General features: G+C 50.5%; 1 protein-coding gene and 1 long non-coding RNA gene across 3 annotated transcripts in view; one reads left to right on the top strand and one right to left on the bottom strand.

Moving 5' to 3' along the window:
- LOC142557382 (uncharacterized) overlaps positions 1 to 16,640 on the top strand; it is a 75,257-nt gene that overhangs the window by 16,679 nt on the left and 41,938 nt on the right. The window lies entirely within an intron of this gene.
- On the bottom strand, positions 1,161 to 10,773 carry LOC142557381 (uncharacterized). Of its 2 annotated transcripts, XM_075669179.1 has the most exons (3): positions 10,237 to 10,768; positions 4,469 to 7,679; positions 1,161 to 2,753 (listed from the first exon to the last, which is right to left on the bottom strand). In XM_075669179.1, exons 2-3 carry the CDS (start codon positions 4,736 to 4,738, stop codon positions 1,620 to 1,622), a joined length of 1,404 nt encoding a protein of 467 aa, XP_075525294.1. In that variant the 5' UTR covers positions 4,739 to 7,679; positions 10,237 to 10,768; the 3' UTR covers positions 1,161 to 1,619. The 2 variants fall into 2 exon arrangements, with proteins under 2 accessions (XP_075525294.1, XP_075525295.1); XM_075669180.1 differs by lacking the exon at positions 1,161 to 2,753 and having other exon boundaries at positions 6,445 to 7,679; positions 10,237 to 10,773.

Below are 16,640 nucleotides of genomic sequence, written 5' to 3' on the forward strand. Positions count from 1 at the left end.
CCTGGCAGGGCTTAGTGAGGGTTGTGCCGTGCTTGCGGACTGAGCGGTTGAGTTTCAGCGTAGTTCTAACGCTTGCCGGGAACGAGAACAAAAATGTGAATTCTCCCGAAGTCACTTTGCAGTGTCCCGTGCGAACCTGAACGAGAGAACGAGGCCTTCTCTGTGCGCTGCGCTCAAGAAACGTCGAGGGACGCCCGACTTCGGTTATGAGCATCATCGAGCGACATCCCTCCGGCCAGCGGATGCAGTCCCCTGTCCATCGGGATCTCCTTCCCCCGGCGGGGCGGTCTGTTGCGTTTCGCCTGCGACACGTGGTTTTGCCGGCGCGACTGCGGCAGGGCGGCAGACATTTTGGCCCGATCGTCGTCGCCGCAACACTCATCGCCAGGTGTTTCCAGGCGCGACTGCGGCGATGCGACCGCAAAGGATCACCCTCGCATTCCAGTCATTGTGCCCGAAACAGGCGATGCCAAAGCAGGGATCGTCCCCTCATTACAGCCATTGTGCCCGAAACAGGCGATGCCAAAGCAGGGACCATCCTCTCATTCCAGTCATTGTGCCCGAAACAGGCGATGCCAAAGCAGGGACCATCCTCTCATTACAGTCATTGTGCCCGACCGGCAGCGCTACAACTGGGTGCTACGAGATCGTGCTCGACAGGGTGCTACGAGATCGTGCTCGACATGGTGCTACGGCATCGCTACGACAGTGTGCGTCACCATTAGCCCATTGTACATTCACGTGCTCGTCTTTTGAGGGGTTCCTTCTTGCCCTCAACTGCGAGAGTATAAAAACAGCTGCCCCCGGACGCCAAAAGGAGGGCTCCGATTTCTTCTGTTGAGTGAAGTGCTCTCCCGTCTCTCTACTTCGGTCAAACCTGACCGCCAACTCTTTGCGATGTTAAAATAAACAAGTTGTTTCGTTGTTACCAGTCGACTCATGCTTTGCCGGGACCTTCGGATGCTTCCAGTTGTACCCCAGGCCGCCAGGCCAACGCTACCCTTGGGGCTTGCGACCCAGGTACAACCACGGGCGTCAGCGCCGAGTTCCCAACAGATCGTACCAGCAGTCCGATCCCAAACACTGTGTTCACCTGTGTTGCGATGGTTGACGGGTGGAGGCAACGCCCCTCCCGTAGTGAACGAGACAGTCGCTCCAGCCGAAGAACGCCGGGTTTATTCACGCTCGGAAATATAAAGAAAAGATAAGGGGAGAGGGAAGGTGTGACAGAAAGAGTGCGCGCATGCGCACTGAAGGAAATAGCTTGCTTGTCATGTTCATGGGTTACCGCATACAGCGTGGTACCAAACATGAACGTCGCCTTGAAATCGATCGCTTTACGGCCTCACGGCAATAATCGAGAGAAAAGGGTGACAAGAAGAGAACAATATTTAGGAACAAAAACAGTATTTGCACAAGAAATACACAAAATAAACAGCCAGGAAAGTGAAAAAACAATAGGTTGACAGCTACAAAAAATAGCAAATTAAAAAGAAATGTCGCAAAGCTCACTTTATTTAGTAGAAAGGGCATCGAAAATTCGTTAAGCTCATGTGACACATTTTGTGAAGCGGCAAGGAGGATTCTCCTGTGCAGTACACATTCTGCGATGACGAAGGTTAGGGTGCTCCTCTGATCCCACCGTTCGTATCTGTATCGCTTAGCGAGATACGGAACGCTATGTTATCGTTTCGGAGGCAGGCGTCATTTTCCTGCGACGCAAAGTCTGTAATAAATAGGAGGTGGAAGTGCAGCAATGAGGGATCTTCGAGCTTGCAGCAACAAGGTGAAGTAAAGGAAGTCAGCGGCGGCTCATCGTATGTTACCTTATCCACCAACGCGTGCACGCTCCAGACAGGGGGGCAACACCTAGAGTCCACCAACGTCCCGTTAAACTCAACCTCCACAATGAGGGAAGACGGCGGAGTAGCGCCATACTTGGAAACGGAAATCCTAAAGTACGTGTCCCTCATGTGCGGCACCTTAATCTCGGCAAACTTTCCCACGTCTGTCTGCGACCGAATGATTTTCTCACAGTTTTCCAGGGTTAGGACATAAGCCACGCTCCCGATTTCACGAACCCGTGTGGCTGTCGTTGACAGCGCACTGGTCAAATGCCGAACGTCACCGTACAAAGTCTCGCAATGAATAATGACAGAGCTGTAATCAGGCTTCGGCGAAGCTTGCCGCCAGTTTTCCAGCTCCGCTAAACCTTCCAACTTTCGGGGTATCAGATCCTGCCCTGAGTGCAACGACAGCGACCTCGACGTGCTGTCTTCCTCCACTGGATTTTCCCGAGACGTCCGCTGGTGCGACACTGTCGATGAAATCGTGGCGGTGATTTGTTCCATCTCGGCCTTTAAGTTGTTCTCGCATGCTCTGACCTCGCGAGTGATCTCAGCAAAGCTGGCTTCCTGTTTTCTGACTTGTTCTGTAAGCTCATTGAACTGACTCTGAATCACTGGCAGCAACTGGTCGTGGTTGAGGCACCCCAACATCGCCTTCATGTCATCAAGGGCAGCGTTCACGTCTTCAAGGGTCGGTGCTGTATGCTCCGAGGACTCTGTTATCGCGGCATAACCACCGGCACTGCATCCATTCACGTAATGCGTGAGCAGGTCTTTGTGCTGGACTCCCTCGCCGCATCGCACACATTCCACGGTGTGAAACGTGCGCTCGTTCTCGTAGTGTTCCAGCATGCGGTCCATGGTGCCCGTGTACTCGCAGCCGCGCGCTTCGTTCCAGCAGTACACCTTAATAGAAAATAAAATATATAAATAACCCACATTAAAATTTTTGGCCGACAAGCTATATTTACTAAAGGCGACTTCTATACCTGTCCCTCACTTTTAGAACATACCTTTACATGAATTACGGTGTGAACCGGCGTTATCGCCTGATTCCTTGGGGAAGCAAATATGCTCAAAATCAACAAGCAGTATCTGTCGCTGTCTGAACATTAAAGATGCATCGAACACGAGTCACAGTGAATCACTTAATTATGCTTTTAATAGCAAGGCAACTACTCCCACACAAGAATGAGCCTTGGTAAGCGAGAATCGAGGAAAAATGCGCCCACTGTTGAACTATTCTTCCAGCTCCAAACTTATCTACGAGGACAGCAGCATTCTTGTGCAGTGGAGACGGCCATGTGCTCTTCGCTTGCTAGCTTGCTACTCAAGTAAATGCGGTCACCCACTACAGGCCAGGATAGCTGTTATATGGGCGGTTGTGAGGGTGGGGAGGGGGGGGGTAGTAGTTGAGGAATAATGTCTAAATGTAAAATTTTGCTGAAATGGTTGTTTTTGAGAAGCAACACCATCTTTCAGAAGAATAACTAGTGAATTTATTTTGTAGTGTACCCAAGCTCGTTTTTTGAAGTTTCAGTGCAAATTTCAAAGGGAAGAAGAATAATGTTTGCATAGAAAGTGATTAACTATCACTGAATTATCACTGAATTGTCACTGAAGTGATTAATCATTACCAGTTTCCCTTTGAATTTAACGCAGAGACGACAAGCCCAAAATGCCATTGTGACGTCGCACATTTCAATGTATTCCCTTCTTGTTATTTCTCTCTTATCTGTACAAGAAATAAGTAAATACGGAGTTCCAACAGAATATTTCACATGAGGCTACAGTCAGTTTGTGACGACGAGCAAAACGAAAACTAGGTGAAAGCAGAAGCCAACGTTATAGTTTAGAACGAGAAAGAAAATACAGAGGATGATACCGTATCCATAAGTTAGAGACATTGCAACCAACAGGCATAAACGTTTCAAAGGGAGCTTTAGAATACATCCGGGATGCTAAATTTGAAGCTATAGGCAACAACATTTAGTTTGGTTTCCTAGCGCTTTTTCTCCCTTTCCTTCCTTCCCTGCTGTTCTTTTTTTTTCTTTTTTAGCCGGCGTGTCAGACGCCGTTGACACGCCGGCTAACACGCGGGCGTTGACACGTGATTGGCAGACGACGGGGCGCCTGGCCTTGTGCACAGCACTCCTTGATTCTCAATTCCACACGCTAACACAGCTTCGCTCGTTGCCGCACCCGCCCGCCTTACGCCCTCTCCCCCTTATTTGAACCCCATCTGCATATACGGTGGCGGGGAAAAGCATAGGTGGCCTTGAAGAAGACGAGTCCACTTATCGAAACGCTGGCTCCTGCTTTCACCTTGTTCTCCTTTTGATCATCGTCTTGAATTTCCATCTCTCGCCTTCCCCCTCTTTTCCCTGCAGTCAACTTGTGTTGCTCTATTGTGTTAGTTTTGATAGACGCTAAAGAGTAACATTTGGTTAGGGTGGATTTGCGTATTACTGTTCGGCAATGGTAAAAGGGGCACTCTTATCGTTAGGCGTGCACATATGCCGCAAAGGAATAATGGGAATACTAATGCATAATTGCCTTTCGCCCCCCACCCCCACCAAACAAAAGAAAGAACTGACAGAAATTGTTTCTTTCCTCCTCACCTTCACGGTGTTCGCTGTTCTGGTAGGGAATTCGAATTGCACTTGATCCAACGGACACTGGCCAACGTCCCCTTCGAGACTGGCTGCATGGCAAGATTGGCACAGAGCGTGCCAGCACGGCAACAGCACCGTCCGCTTTGGTATCATGCGGCAGAGGCCGCATACACGTGAACTGGGAACCTCGTCGACGAACCGCGTCGGTCGCCAGTTGACGCCGGCGGCGACGTGGTGGCGAAAACGGTACACTCGTCCCTGTCGAGGATGCGGCATGGCGTGTCTTCGGGCACGAATCGTACGCTCGCGCAAGAGCGTGGTGGCTTCTTTTACCGAGCTTATCGCTACTCAGTGGTGTCAGACACTTTGCCTAGATCAGCATCAACGAGAGATAGAATGAGCCCTGCACGCGCTATCGCGTAGAATGGCGAACTCTTATTGCACTTTTGGCCTCCGCAACGCGGCGAGGAACAATAGCGTCGTTACCGTCGGGAACAGCAGTTACATCTCCCGCCAATTCCGCATCAGCGGTACGTTGCAAGTGGTAGGCGGCGCCCTGTATACCGGACCCCTAGCGCCATCTGACGAATAACTGCTCAAATGCGGTAGGATTACTGAAGGCGTCACCAGCCTGCGCTGTGTGTTTGTCACTCTGCCAAACGGTAGTGATGGCGCGAAACAGCGTGCTGATATTAATTTTAGCCGGGTTTCGGGAATCACAAGATCTGGACAGCTTTTTCCGTGGAAAGAGTTTGGAGAAAGGATGTCGTCTATTTGAAGCGGAGCACGTGAGGGAACTGCTGAACTCGCATGAATCGGAAGTGACTGCTAGGTGCATTCCGGAAACGAAAAGCACCGCACAAGCGAGATGCGTGAAGGTCGGCGTAAGTTACTTCGTTACATACGATGTGGACGCATGAAATTATAGGCGACATTTATTCTTGCAGATCGGCGACTGCAGACAAATCTTAGCGGCGAGCTGCGATTCACGTGCTGGCATCGCAGGGAAGTGCAAGCGCGCCGCGGTAGTTGCCCTGTACATACAGGACGGCAAATGCGACTCCAAAGCATCTTATCTAAGGACGTGGGGAGTACCAACGGCTCGTAAGACCTACCTGAGGTACCCTGATGTTGCTCTCCCCAAACACACACAAAAAAGTGAGGAACTTGCCAGTTTTGTGAGACTACGCTGAGAAAATATTTTCGCCCAAATTACTGGGAATTCGAGACTTGTTATGTTGTTGCAATTTTTCGGTGCTTAAAGGAGGTTCCAATAAACCACGTCGTCAAATATTTTGCTGATCTCAACAGCCCCTGAGTCGATAAGCTGGGCGCAGGAGGGTGTGCGCCAGCTGAGGCAGGTGCTTACTCCGTGGCCAGGTGCAACCCCTCCTCGGAGCTCTCAGCAAGCCCTGGCGCTGTTTGAATGGGAGAGGATTGGAAAAGAGTTCCACAGCTTTACTTCGGTACAGTGTGGAAATAGACTACTTTGTTTGCTGCATACTCTGGTACGCACTGTAGGTGTCTTGTTGCTGCCATCGTTGCTGTAACAGCAAGGAATTCAGCGTTAACGCATTTGGCCTAACGCCGGAACATAAAACAGTCTGCCGTCGGACAAGCGCGATCCAGCGTTGACGCCGTTCTACTTCATACGATCGGCTCGGGAACCTCCTGTAAAACTGTTCTTTGCGATGCATTAACATTGGCCGTGTATTTCAGACAAAGGACAAAGCTTGGTACTAAAGCGTAAAATCAAATACGAGCGTCGCCTTGAAATCAATCGCTTTAACAGCCGCGCGACAATAGTCGAGAGAAAAGTATCGAGGTGGCCGCCGTAAGTTCAGAAACCAATCGAGGAGCACATGAGGAGCACAATAATTAGGAATAAAAACTGTGTTAGCACAAGAAATAAAGAAAATGAACAGCCAGTACAATCAGAAAACAATTGGTTGACAGTTACAAAGGATAGCAAATTAAAGAAATGCGATTTCGCAGAGCTGACTTTATTTAGCAGAAAGGAGATAAAAAATTCGTTAAGGTAATGTGACACAATTCGGGAAGTGGCAAGGAGGATTCTCCGGTGCAGTACACATTCTGTGATAACGAACGTTAGGGTGCTCCTTTGACACCATTGTCCTCTTCGGTATTGTTCAGGAAGATTTCGAACTCCGTCTTTCCGTCTCGGAGGTAGCCGTCATTTTTGAGCGTGGCAGTGTCGATACGGAATTGGAGGTGGAAGTGTTCCAATAAGGGATCATCGCGCTTGCAGTAACAACGTCTCACACAGGAAGCCAACGAGCGTTCGTTCAATGTTACTTTATCCACCGCTTGCACATGCCAGAAGGGCGGCCAACACATAGAGTCCACCAGCATCCCGTTAAACTCGATCTCCACAGCCAATTCAGATGGAGAACCATTGTAAAACCAGACCGCAATCGTAAAGTACGTGTCCCTCATGTGCCACACCGTAACCTCGGCAACCTTTTTGTTCCCTCGCTGCGACTGAAGGATTTCCTCGCAGTTTTCTAGGGCCAGCAGATAAGTCGCCCACGAAATTTCTTCAATCCGCGCCGTTGTGGACAGCGCACTGGTCAAATGCCGAACATCACTGTACACAGTCTCCCAACGGGCAATGACAAGGCCGAAATCAGGCTTCGGGGAAGTTTGCCGCGAGTGTTGCAGGTTGACTAAGTGTTCCAACTTTCGAAGTATCAGATCCTGTCCCGAGCGCAACGACAGCGACCTCGACGTGCTGGCTTCTTCCAATGGATTTTGCTGAGACGTCCGCTGGTGGGACACGGTGGAGTAAATCCTGGCGGCAATTTGTTCCATCTCGGCCTTTAAGTTCTGCTCGCATGCTCCGAGCTCGCGAGAAATCTCGGCAAACCTGGCTTCCTGGTTTCTGGCTTGGTGCGTAAGCTCATTCAACTGACTCTGAATCACTGGCAGCAGCTGGTCGTGGTTGAGACATCCCAGCATCGCCTTCATGTCTGCAACGGTCAGTGCTGTATGATCCGAGGACTCTGTCATCGCTGAAGAAACACCGGCCCTGCATCCGTTCACGTAGTGCCTTGGCAGTTCTCTGTGCTGAACTCCCTCGCCGCATCGCCAACATTCCGTTGAGTGAAATATGTGCATTCGTTCTCGTAGTGCTCCAGCATGCGCTCCATGGTGCCCGTGTATACTCGCAGCCGTGACCTTCGTTCCAGCAGTACACCTTAAGAGGAAATAAAATAAATAGTGAATAACTAGTGAACTAACTAAACTAAAATAAGAATAACTAAAATAAGAATAACTAGTGTACTTATTTTGTAGTGTACCCAACTTCGTTTTATCATGTCTCAGTGGAAATTTCAAAGCAAACAAGAATAATGTTTGAGTAGAAAGTGATTAACTATCACTGAATTATCTTAATAATAATATAATATTTGGGGTTTTACGTGCCAAAACCACTTTCTGATTATGAGGCACGCCGTAGTGGAGGACTCCGGAAATTTCGACCACCTGGGGTTCTTTAACGTGCACCTAAATCTAAGCACACGGGTGTTTTCGCATTTCGCCCCCATCGAAATGCGGCCGCCGTGATCGGGATTCGATCCCGCGATCTCGTGCTCAGCAGCCCAACACCATAGCCACTGAGCAACCACGGCGGGTATCACTGAATTATCACTGAATTGTCATTGAAGTGATTAATTATCGCTAGTTTCCCTACGAGTTTAGCGCAGAAACGGCAACCCGAAACGCCAGTGTGAGGTAGCACATTTCGAAGTATCGCAGGGTGTCTGCCAAGCGTGAAAACCGTGAATGCTCAGGGATTTTGAATTGATTGGAAATACTCTGGTAAAACTCAGGGAATTTGTGCTTCTATCAGAGAAAATGAGCTGTAACTTTATTGAAAGGAAACGAAAGTCGCGATAATGCTGGCTCGAGTAACGGAGAGGAATAACAACGAATCGTCTTTGACGCCGTGTCTACTGAAGGGAGTTGCGGCGTACAGTCATCGGCCGACTTTCCCGACGCCCGATAATTCGGACGTCTTCGCGGCACCGCCACGTACCCCTTAGATAAGTCAGTGTATAAGAGCGTCTGGAATTTCGGACGGAAAAGCCCTTTGTCGTTTGATTTTCTGGACTTTTTGCCGTTACCGCAGATCCATAACGGCATTAATCAAAGGCACTACCACCGCCAGTTTGACTATATCGCCGCCTCGAACCGGCGCTCGCACGCAGAACCGTTGGCAGCCGTAGGCCTAGCTACTTCGATCTTCGCTATTGCGCTTGTCGCCGTTCTGCGCCGTGTTTTTCATTGAACGAGTACGCCGCTGTCAGCGATGACACCGACTCCGCTGTTGTGATCCTCGCGATTGGCGTCTCAGCTCATAAAGCACGGCGCGTTGCATCATGCCGGCTTTCGAAAGTCAGCTTCGCCTCAATATAGAACTGTTCAGCGGTGAAGCATAACTAGCGTAGGAAGGGGCAGTTGCCACGGGGCACAGTATGCATTCCTTAAATATACACGCGTGCATCCGCCGTCGCCTGCCACAGTACATATGCCTAACAACTGTACTGAAAAGCCTTCAGAGCTTTTTCGGACGTGCCTGCGGCGATTTCAGACCTTAAGGGCAGTAAGAGACATGGCATTCATTTTTTTTTTTTCCAACTGGCCGATTTTTCGGACGTTTTCAAGGCCCATACAGAGGGCGAAAAATCGGATGTTGACTGTACAACTGACCAAGAAGATGCTTCAAAGGGTTCGTGGGGCGAACGCGCGGCGTAAGGAACACTAGGAAATAAAGGACCTAGGCACTGAGGAATGAACGGGAAAGCAAGCGCGCCGCTGCTGCTTTGAAGGAGCTTATGTTTAAATAACAAAGTTTCGGCTGACGCCGAAATGCAGGTGTCCCTCATCCGAACCAAAATAAACTCTTTGAAGCTGTGAAATACAACACTCAGGCGTTGTGCCCAGGCCGAGAGTATGTCAAAAGTATCGGGACAGTTGAGGTTGCCTTACCAGGTGTTGAGAGACAATCTCACTTGTGACAAAGTTTGGGCCTCGTACCAATGAGCTTGCTATCAGTTGATAAAAATAGCTCATGTTCGAAAATATTTCGTTCTGTATGCGTCCTTTGTATTCGTATTTGAGAATGTTCGACTGGATCTGCGATTGGTCTTACCATATTTTTTTTCGAAGACGTTTTATTCACAGTGCATTTTACTAACTCCTCCCTTCTGGTCCCTTTTTGCATAAAATGAGCGGTGCTCGTTACTATTCAAACTGCATTAAGTCATTTCTTTTTCACCTGCTTACTAGAAAGTGACAGCATTGGGTGACGTGGTGCCAGGCAATCTTGACATAAAACGAAGTTCTCTGTCACTCAGGGAATTTTGCAAGGTGACTTAGGGAAAACCTGGAAAACTCAGGGAATTTGGAAACGTAAGCTTGGTAGACACCCTGATATTGCCTTTTTGTATTTTTTCTTATGTGTGACACTAAGAAATAAGTAAATACTGAGTTCCAACAGAATATTTCACATGAGCCTACAGTTAACTTGTGTTGTTCTATTGTGTTAGTTGGGATAGACGCTAAAAAGTAACATTTAGTCAGGGCAAATTTGTGTACTCCTGTGTAGCGATAGTAAAAGGGGCACTCTAATTGTTAGGCGTGCAGATATGCCGCAGCGGAATTATGCGAATACTAATGCTTAATTGCCTACTCCCCGCCCCCCTAAACAAAACAGAAATTAAAGCGATAGAAATTGTTTCTTTGCTCCTGACCTTCATGGTGTTCGCTGTTCTGCTAGGGAATTCACAACCCGCGCATTCCGCTTTCTCGAATTGCACTTGATCCAATGGACACTGCTCAAAGCCCCCTTCGAGGCTGGCTGTGTGGCAAGATTGGCACAGAGCGTGACCACATGGCAACAGCACCGTCCGTTTTGGTATCATGCGGCACAGGCCGCATGACACACGTGAACTGGGAACCTCGTCGAGGAACCGCGTCGGACGCCAGTTGACGTCGGCGACGACGTGGTCGCGAAAACGGTGCACCCGTCCCTGTCGAGGATGCGGCATGGCGTCGTCTTCAGGCACGAATCCTACGCTCGCACATGAGCGCGTTGGCTTTTTCTACCGAGCTTATCGCTACTGACGGGTCTCGTACACTTTGGCTAGAGTAGCGTCAACGAGAGAGAGAGAATCAGCTCTGCACGCACTGTCGCGTTCAATGACGAACTCTTATCGCACCTTGGCCTCCGCAACGCGGCGAGGAACACTTGCTTCGTTATCGTCGGCGACTGCCGTTCCATACATATACCGCCGGCTCCGCATCCGCTGGTGCATATGCATTGGGCTTGTTCTGTGGTCACGTGCCCTCGGCCGCAACACATATTGCAGGGCGCGCGAACGCGTGGAGAAACGGCCCTGCGCGCCTTCTGGCGTCGCAACCGTGTCGTCGAGACCGACGTCTGCGCGCATGCGCGTCCCTCCGTGACGGCAAGCGTGCAGATTTCCGCGCTTTCTCCTTGCGCGCGGGCGATAACGGGGTACATCCGCGAGCTGCCCCTCCTAGGATTGGCGCTTTGGCGGCTTGGAACGGCACGACTTCGTTGTATTAGAGTTGTCGGACAATCTCGCCGCTGCCACGATGTGTAAGCGTTGAAGGTCGTAGAGAGGAACTTCGGAGGAACTTGGTGAACAGGGTTTATCTACATATTAACATTTTAAACAAGAGATACATTCGACAGTCTATGCGTGGCTCCCAATTGGAGCACGCAAGACGAGCGTACAGCACATAGCTTACGAGCACACAGCTCACGAGTACATTTACGAGCACAGAGCACGACGACGAGCACATACTAGCAGCCGACAATCGCTGCTTATAAGCACTGCGCTCGACGGCACTGTAGATGACGCGCCGTTTTGGAGGAAGCGGGCTCTCACACACGTGCTGCACAGGTTTCAATGCTCTCTCCGGGGCAGACGACCTTTGCAGCGCAGTCGTCGTTGTATCCATTGTCTGGCGTCCCCGTAGTCAGGTGTTCACGCCCGTTCTCAGCCGGCGCCGCTATATTCCAGAGCGGACCTCGCACAGGGGCCTCCGCCGCGGTCCATTGTCTGGTGTCTCAAAAAGCGCATGGGGAGGTTGCGCCAATTACTTCCCCTCAAAAACTCGCCTGAGCTGACTTTTTCCTGTAGTCGCCACGTGTGTCAGCAGACTGACGAATCCTGGGGCCCCCGTAGCGCAAAGCAACCTTTTGCCAGGGGGGCTCCCCCTGCCGCAGACAGACCATGACGACCCGGCAAATTAACCAACAATACATGGGGCGCCAAACGTGGCCACCCCTGCTATCGTCACCGATCCTCCAAACGCGCCGCATGGTCGGTTAGCGTTGTCGTCCTCGCGCGTTCTCTGAGGGGCGCCGCCACCGCGGGTCGGTCGAAGACGTGCAGCGGGCTGAAATAGCTGGCACGTTGCCACCTCGTCAGGCCATTCCTAACAGTTGACGTAACGGAAATCAACGGTTCCATTTTCGTCTTGGCTGTCTCATTCTGTACAGCGCCTTTTCTGCCGCTCTTTTTTGCTATAGAGATCGGCCCGTAGCTTTCGTCAAAGAGAGAAAGAATAAACGAAGATTGACTACGAGAAGGCGCAGCGCAGAAAAAGAAAGAAAAAAATTGGAGGACGCTTAAGCTTCGCCTTCAAGAGTGTAACGCGACAGCGTTCCCGTCGACCCGCCAAGGGGTGTAAGACATTGCGCTACGGCGCAGCGATCACTTACGAGGCGCCCCGCATCGAACTTTGCACCCACCAACCACGCGGTGAGCGTGGAGCAACGCAGCGTTCGGCGCGGCAACGAAACGTGCGCCTGAGCAAGCGGAACGAACCGAAGAACACGATGTGTCGGAGGGGAAACCATCTACGCGAGCCAAACATGACAGCCGGGCCGCGACGCGCCTGCGCAGCGGTCCCCGCATAGCCCCAATGCGCGCGTGGTGCGCTAGCTGTCGGGGCAGCGCCGTACATTGCGAGGAGGGTATCTTCTGTGTTTGCCGCAAGATGGCTCTGCGTGTGCGGAAAGCGCAGAAGAAATGTCGCATAAACGTACTTCGCTACGCGTTTAACTGCGACTTCTGTAATTTACATGCTCATAATTACCGATATACACAGCAGTATAGCTTTCTACGGCCCGTTTGTAAGGCAATACCGCATTCACTAGAGGCGTTTTTGTCCCGCTTTGAACGATCGAACTCATGGCTGAGTGGTAGAGTCTCCGTCTCACACTCCGGAGACCCTGGTTAGATTCCCACCCAACCCAATCTTGCAAGTTGTTTTATTTATAAATTGCCTTCCGGGATTTTTCGCTCACTGCCAACGCCGACGACACCGGCTTTTGTGCGACACGAGCTCCTTAACGCTGTCGCGTTGAAATAGATAACTCGTTGCGTTCGCGACCGTGCGCTTTGCGTCCGCACCCGTGAGTACACATAAAATTCGAAGGATGCTTAAGCTTCGCCTTTAAGAGTGCAATGCGATAGCATTCAAAGCTCCCTGACCTCTCCTCACGCTTCCCGGTAACTGCAGCATATGTAATCTTAATGTCTACGTGGAGAGAGAGAGAGGGGAAACATTTATTTGTAATGAGATTGGGTGACTTCCTCGTAGGGTGGAGCCCTTATCTCAGGGCCCCATTGGCTCGCGCCACTCCGCGTGCCCGCCGGATCAGCCGTCGCTGCTCTTGCGCGTCTGAGCTGGTCAACGCAATCTCCCAGGAGAAGGTGAAGGAATAGAGGAGTAACCCGGAGGGTGTGGGCACTCCCAGGTGGGCTTTGCTCCACAATAGGGACAGTATGATGGATATTGTGTGGTCTGGAACAGGGGAAGATAAAAGAGGCAGGGAAATGAATTTGGTTTGAAGCTGCCGCCACGCGACGGTACCTTCTCAGTTAAGGGAATCATGTGGTGGAGGGAATTGTCTCCTGGTATCTCTGTGATATTGTAGAGTTTCAGTGTAGTTCAGTGGTTCTGTCGCTGCGTCGTCTGGGTTTGACAGGTCTTCCAATGGCGCCCGGTTAGCGAGCTCTCGGGCTACCGCATTAGCCCGTTCATTACCATGGAGAGAGGCGTGTCCAGGTGTCCAGACGACAGGCACCCTGTGTAACGCATTGGGGTGTAATGTTAGGATGCGGCGTGTTTAGGGTGTCAACCGCCCTTGTGCCAATGTCCTGCAGGCGCTCTGTGAATCATTGACGACTATGATGGGTCCATCCGGTGCCGGCATGGTTGAAGCGTGTGCGATGGCTAGGGCGATAGTAGCCTCTTCCGCCGTGCCACTGTCCACTGTGTTGAACGTGGCCGAAGCCCTCAGACTGTCTGTACTATCTAGTACGACTAAACATAGGGCACGTTTCTGTGGGTAGCGGGCCACGTCAGTGTATAGGACCGGTGTATTCGATGTATTATCGCCAGAGTGAAGCCAGGGCTTGTGCTCTTGCCTTTCTTCGGCCTTTATGACGGCCATATTCTGGGGATTTGGGGCCACGTGAATTTTGTTGCTAATGCTAAGCGCAAGAAGTGTGCGGTTTTCCTGTTGTGGTTATCTTGGTGTTTGGTTTCCTAGCCGGAATAGAATGTGGCACCCTTGCATTTTTCGTTGCAGACGTTCCAATTGGCTTTTAAGATGACCTTCTACTATTTAGCGGATAGCTCTGCGCACACCCAGTCGTAGTAGGAGCTGTGTAGGCGCATGTTGGGGTAGTCCCAGCGCTGCCTTTAGTTCCGTACGGAGGAGGGTGTCCATCTGGTGCATCTTAGTCTGAGCCAGATTATGGTAGGGGAGGTGGTAGGTTAGTTGGCTAAATATGAGGGCTTGCACAATTCGGAGTACGTCTGTTTCTTGGAGTCGTAGTCGGCGGTTTGCAATGCGCTTTATTATGGGAATTACTTGGGTAAGTTGTTGGCGGAGCATGTGTAGGGTATGTGTGGCCTTCTTGTTTTGTTGTTTTTGAAAGCCTAGTACGCTTAGTCTGGCTGCCCTTGGAATGACGTTGCCATTGAGATGCAATGTGCGTGCTGGTGGAATACCGGCCTGATTGCGTTTTTTGAATACAAGCAGGACCTCCAACTTCTCATCATACCTTGCTGGTGAAGCAGCGCACTGACACGGACACAGTGAAGACACACAAGAAAAGACGACACTCTGTGTGTCTTCACTGTGTCCCTGTCAGCGCGCTGCTTCACCAGCAAGGTATGATGTTTACTCACCAGCTAGCCCAACTTTCCACATTACTGAACTCCGACTTCTGGCTGCGCAGGTGAGTCCACTGACTGTTGCATACTTTTGTACTATATTTACAGCTTCCTGTAGTGCAATTGAACGGCGCCGTCTGACCCTGTGGTCACCCACATTGTAACATCATTGGCGTACAGGGCGTTCTGCACGTTCGGAAGTTTGTTGAGGAGCGGTGGTAGCTTTGCCATCGCCACGTTGAACTGGGTGTTTGAGAGAACCGAACCGTGGGGAGTCCTTCTGCCGGAAAGCTTTATGATATCCGACCGAATATCACCTAGGCCGACGGTGGCTGTGCAGTCAGGTAAAAAGGTTCGAACATAATCATAGATACGTTTTCCGCATCGGAAGAATGCAAGATGTTTAGAATGAGGTCATGTGAGACGTTATCGAAGGCCCCTTTGAGGTTCAACGCCAGAACGGCCCTTGTTTGAGCTTTACTTGGACTATCCACAACATCCTCCTGAAGTTGTAGGAGTATGTCCTGCTCAGACAACCTATAGTCGATAGCCGAATAAGGTATTGGGAAAGAATTGGTTCGCTTCGAGGTGAGGTTGGAGGCGCATTAGAAATTAGCTCGAAGAGTTTGCCAATACACGAAGTCAAGGAAATGGGTCTGAGACTTTAGAGGGAAAGCGCTTTCCCGGGTTTCGGAATTAAGGTAATATCGGCGTGTTGCCATTCCTGTGGAAGCGTTGAGTTTTTCCAATTGTCGTTGCAGTATGCAGTGAGTTGCCGTACGGCTTGATTGTCGAGGTTGCGTAGCAGTGCATAGTGGATGCCGTCTGCTCCGGGCGCCGTGTTACGTCTTATGCCGTGTAGGGCCGCCCTCACTTCTGTCTCTGTAATGTCGCCGTCCAGTTGGGTTTCTTCCTAGCGTGGATAGTCTTTGTATTCCGGTCGGTGACCAGTAGAAATGTATGTCTGCTGCAGTGTTTGGAGGAGAGCGTCATCATCCATTTGTTCTTTGTGGATGATAGTGCGGACGGTGTTGGTTATGTGCGTTTTTGTGTGCGTTGAGTTGAATAGTTTTCTGAAGAGGGACCACGTTTTGGAAGTAGTTAAGGTGCCATTAAGGCGGTCGCAAAGGTGGTGCCAATTGTTATTAGTGAGGCTAGTGACGTATTCTTCAGCTTCTGTGATGATCCGGCTGATTGTTTGAGCCTGCGGTTGTGCCGCTGCTTCTTCCATCGTTTGGTCAGGTCTCTTCGAGCATCGCAGAAACGGAGCAGATGTCTGTCCACATCCCGTGTCTCCGTTGTTGCAGTAAGTTGCTTAGTGGCAGCTTTAAATTCTGCTTGTAGCTGTCGTGTCCACTCGTGTAGAGATTGCGCGTCGTGTTGTTCAGATTTGGTTTTGTTGCGCTGGAAAGCGTTCCAGTTCGTTATTTTAATTGGGCGTTCTGGGGTGCGTATGGCCACCAGTTGGACTTCTGTGGCTAGAATGCTGTGGTCACTGCCCAGTTTCTCCATTAGGTTGTTCCAGGAGCATTCAGTCAACCCTTTGACCATTGTATGTCCGGAGCAGGTATCCGTGCTTACGCTGTTGCCCATTCTGGCTGGTGTGTCAGGTTGTGTCAGCAAAGTGAATTGATGAAGGTTCATTGCGTGGCCTAGACGGCGGTCTTTTGGAGTTTGTTTGGCACCCCCAAGCTGGGTGGGACGCATTGAAATCTCCCAGAATAATCAATTTTTTTTCACTTGTTTACTGGTGGCCCTAAAAAGTTGTCCGAAATCGTCTCGTCACGATTCAGGTGCACTGTAGATATTAAGTCAAAACAAGCTGGTTTGATGTCCATTCTCAGATACAATTTGTAAGAGCACATGCGGAATATGGGAGCTGTCGAGCGTGTGCTCAATCACTTGATTTGTTTGGACGCAAGGGTGGCAGCTG

The sequence above is a fragment of the Dermacentor variabilis genome, chromosome 9 (assembly GCF_050947875.1).
Source record: "Dermacentor variabilis isolate Ectoservices chromosome 9, ASM5094787v1, whole genome shotgun sequence".
Lineage (NCBI taxonomy): Eukaryota > Metazoa > Arthropoda > Arachnida > Ixodida > Ixodidae > Dermacentor > Dermacentor variabilis.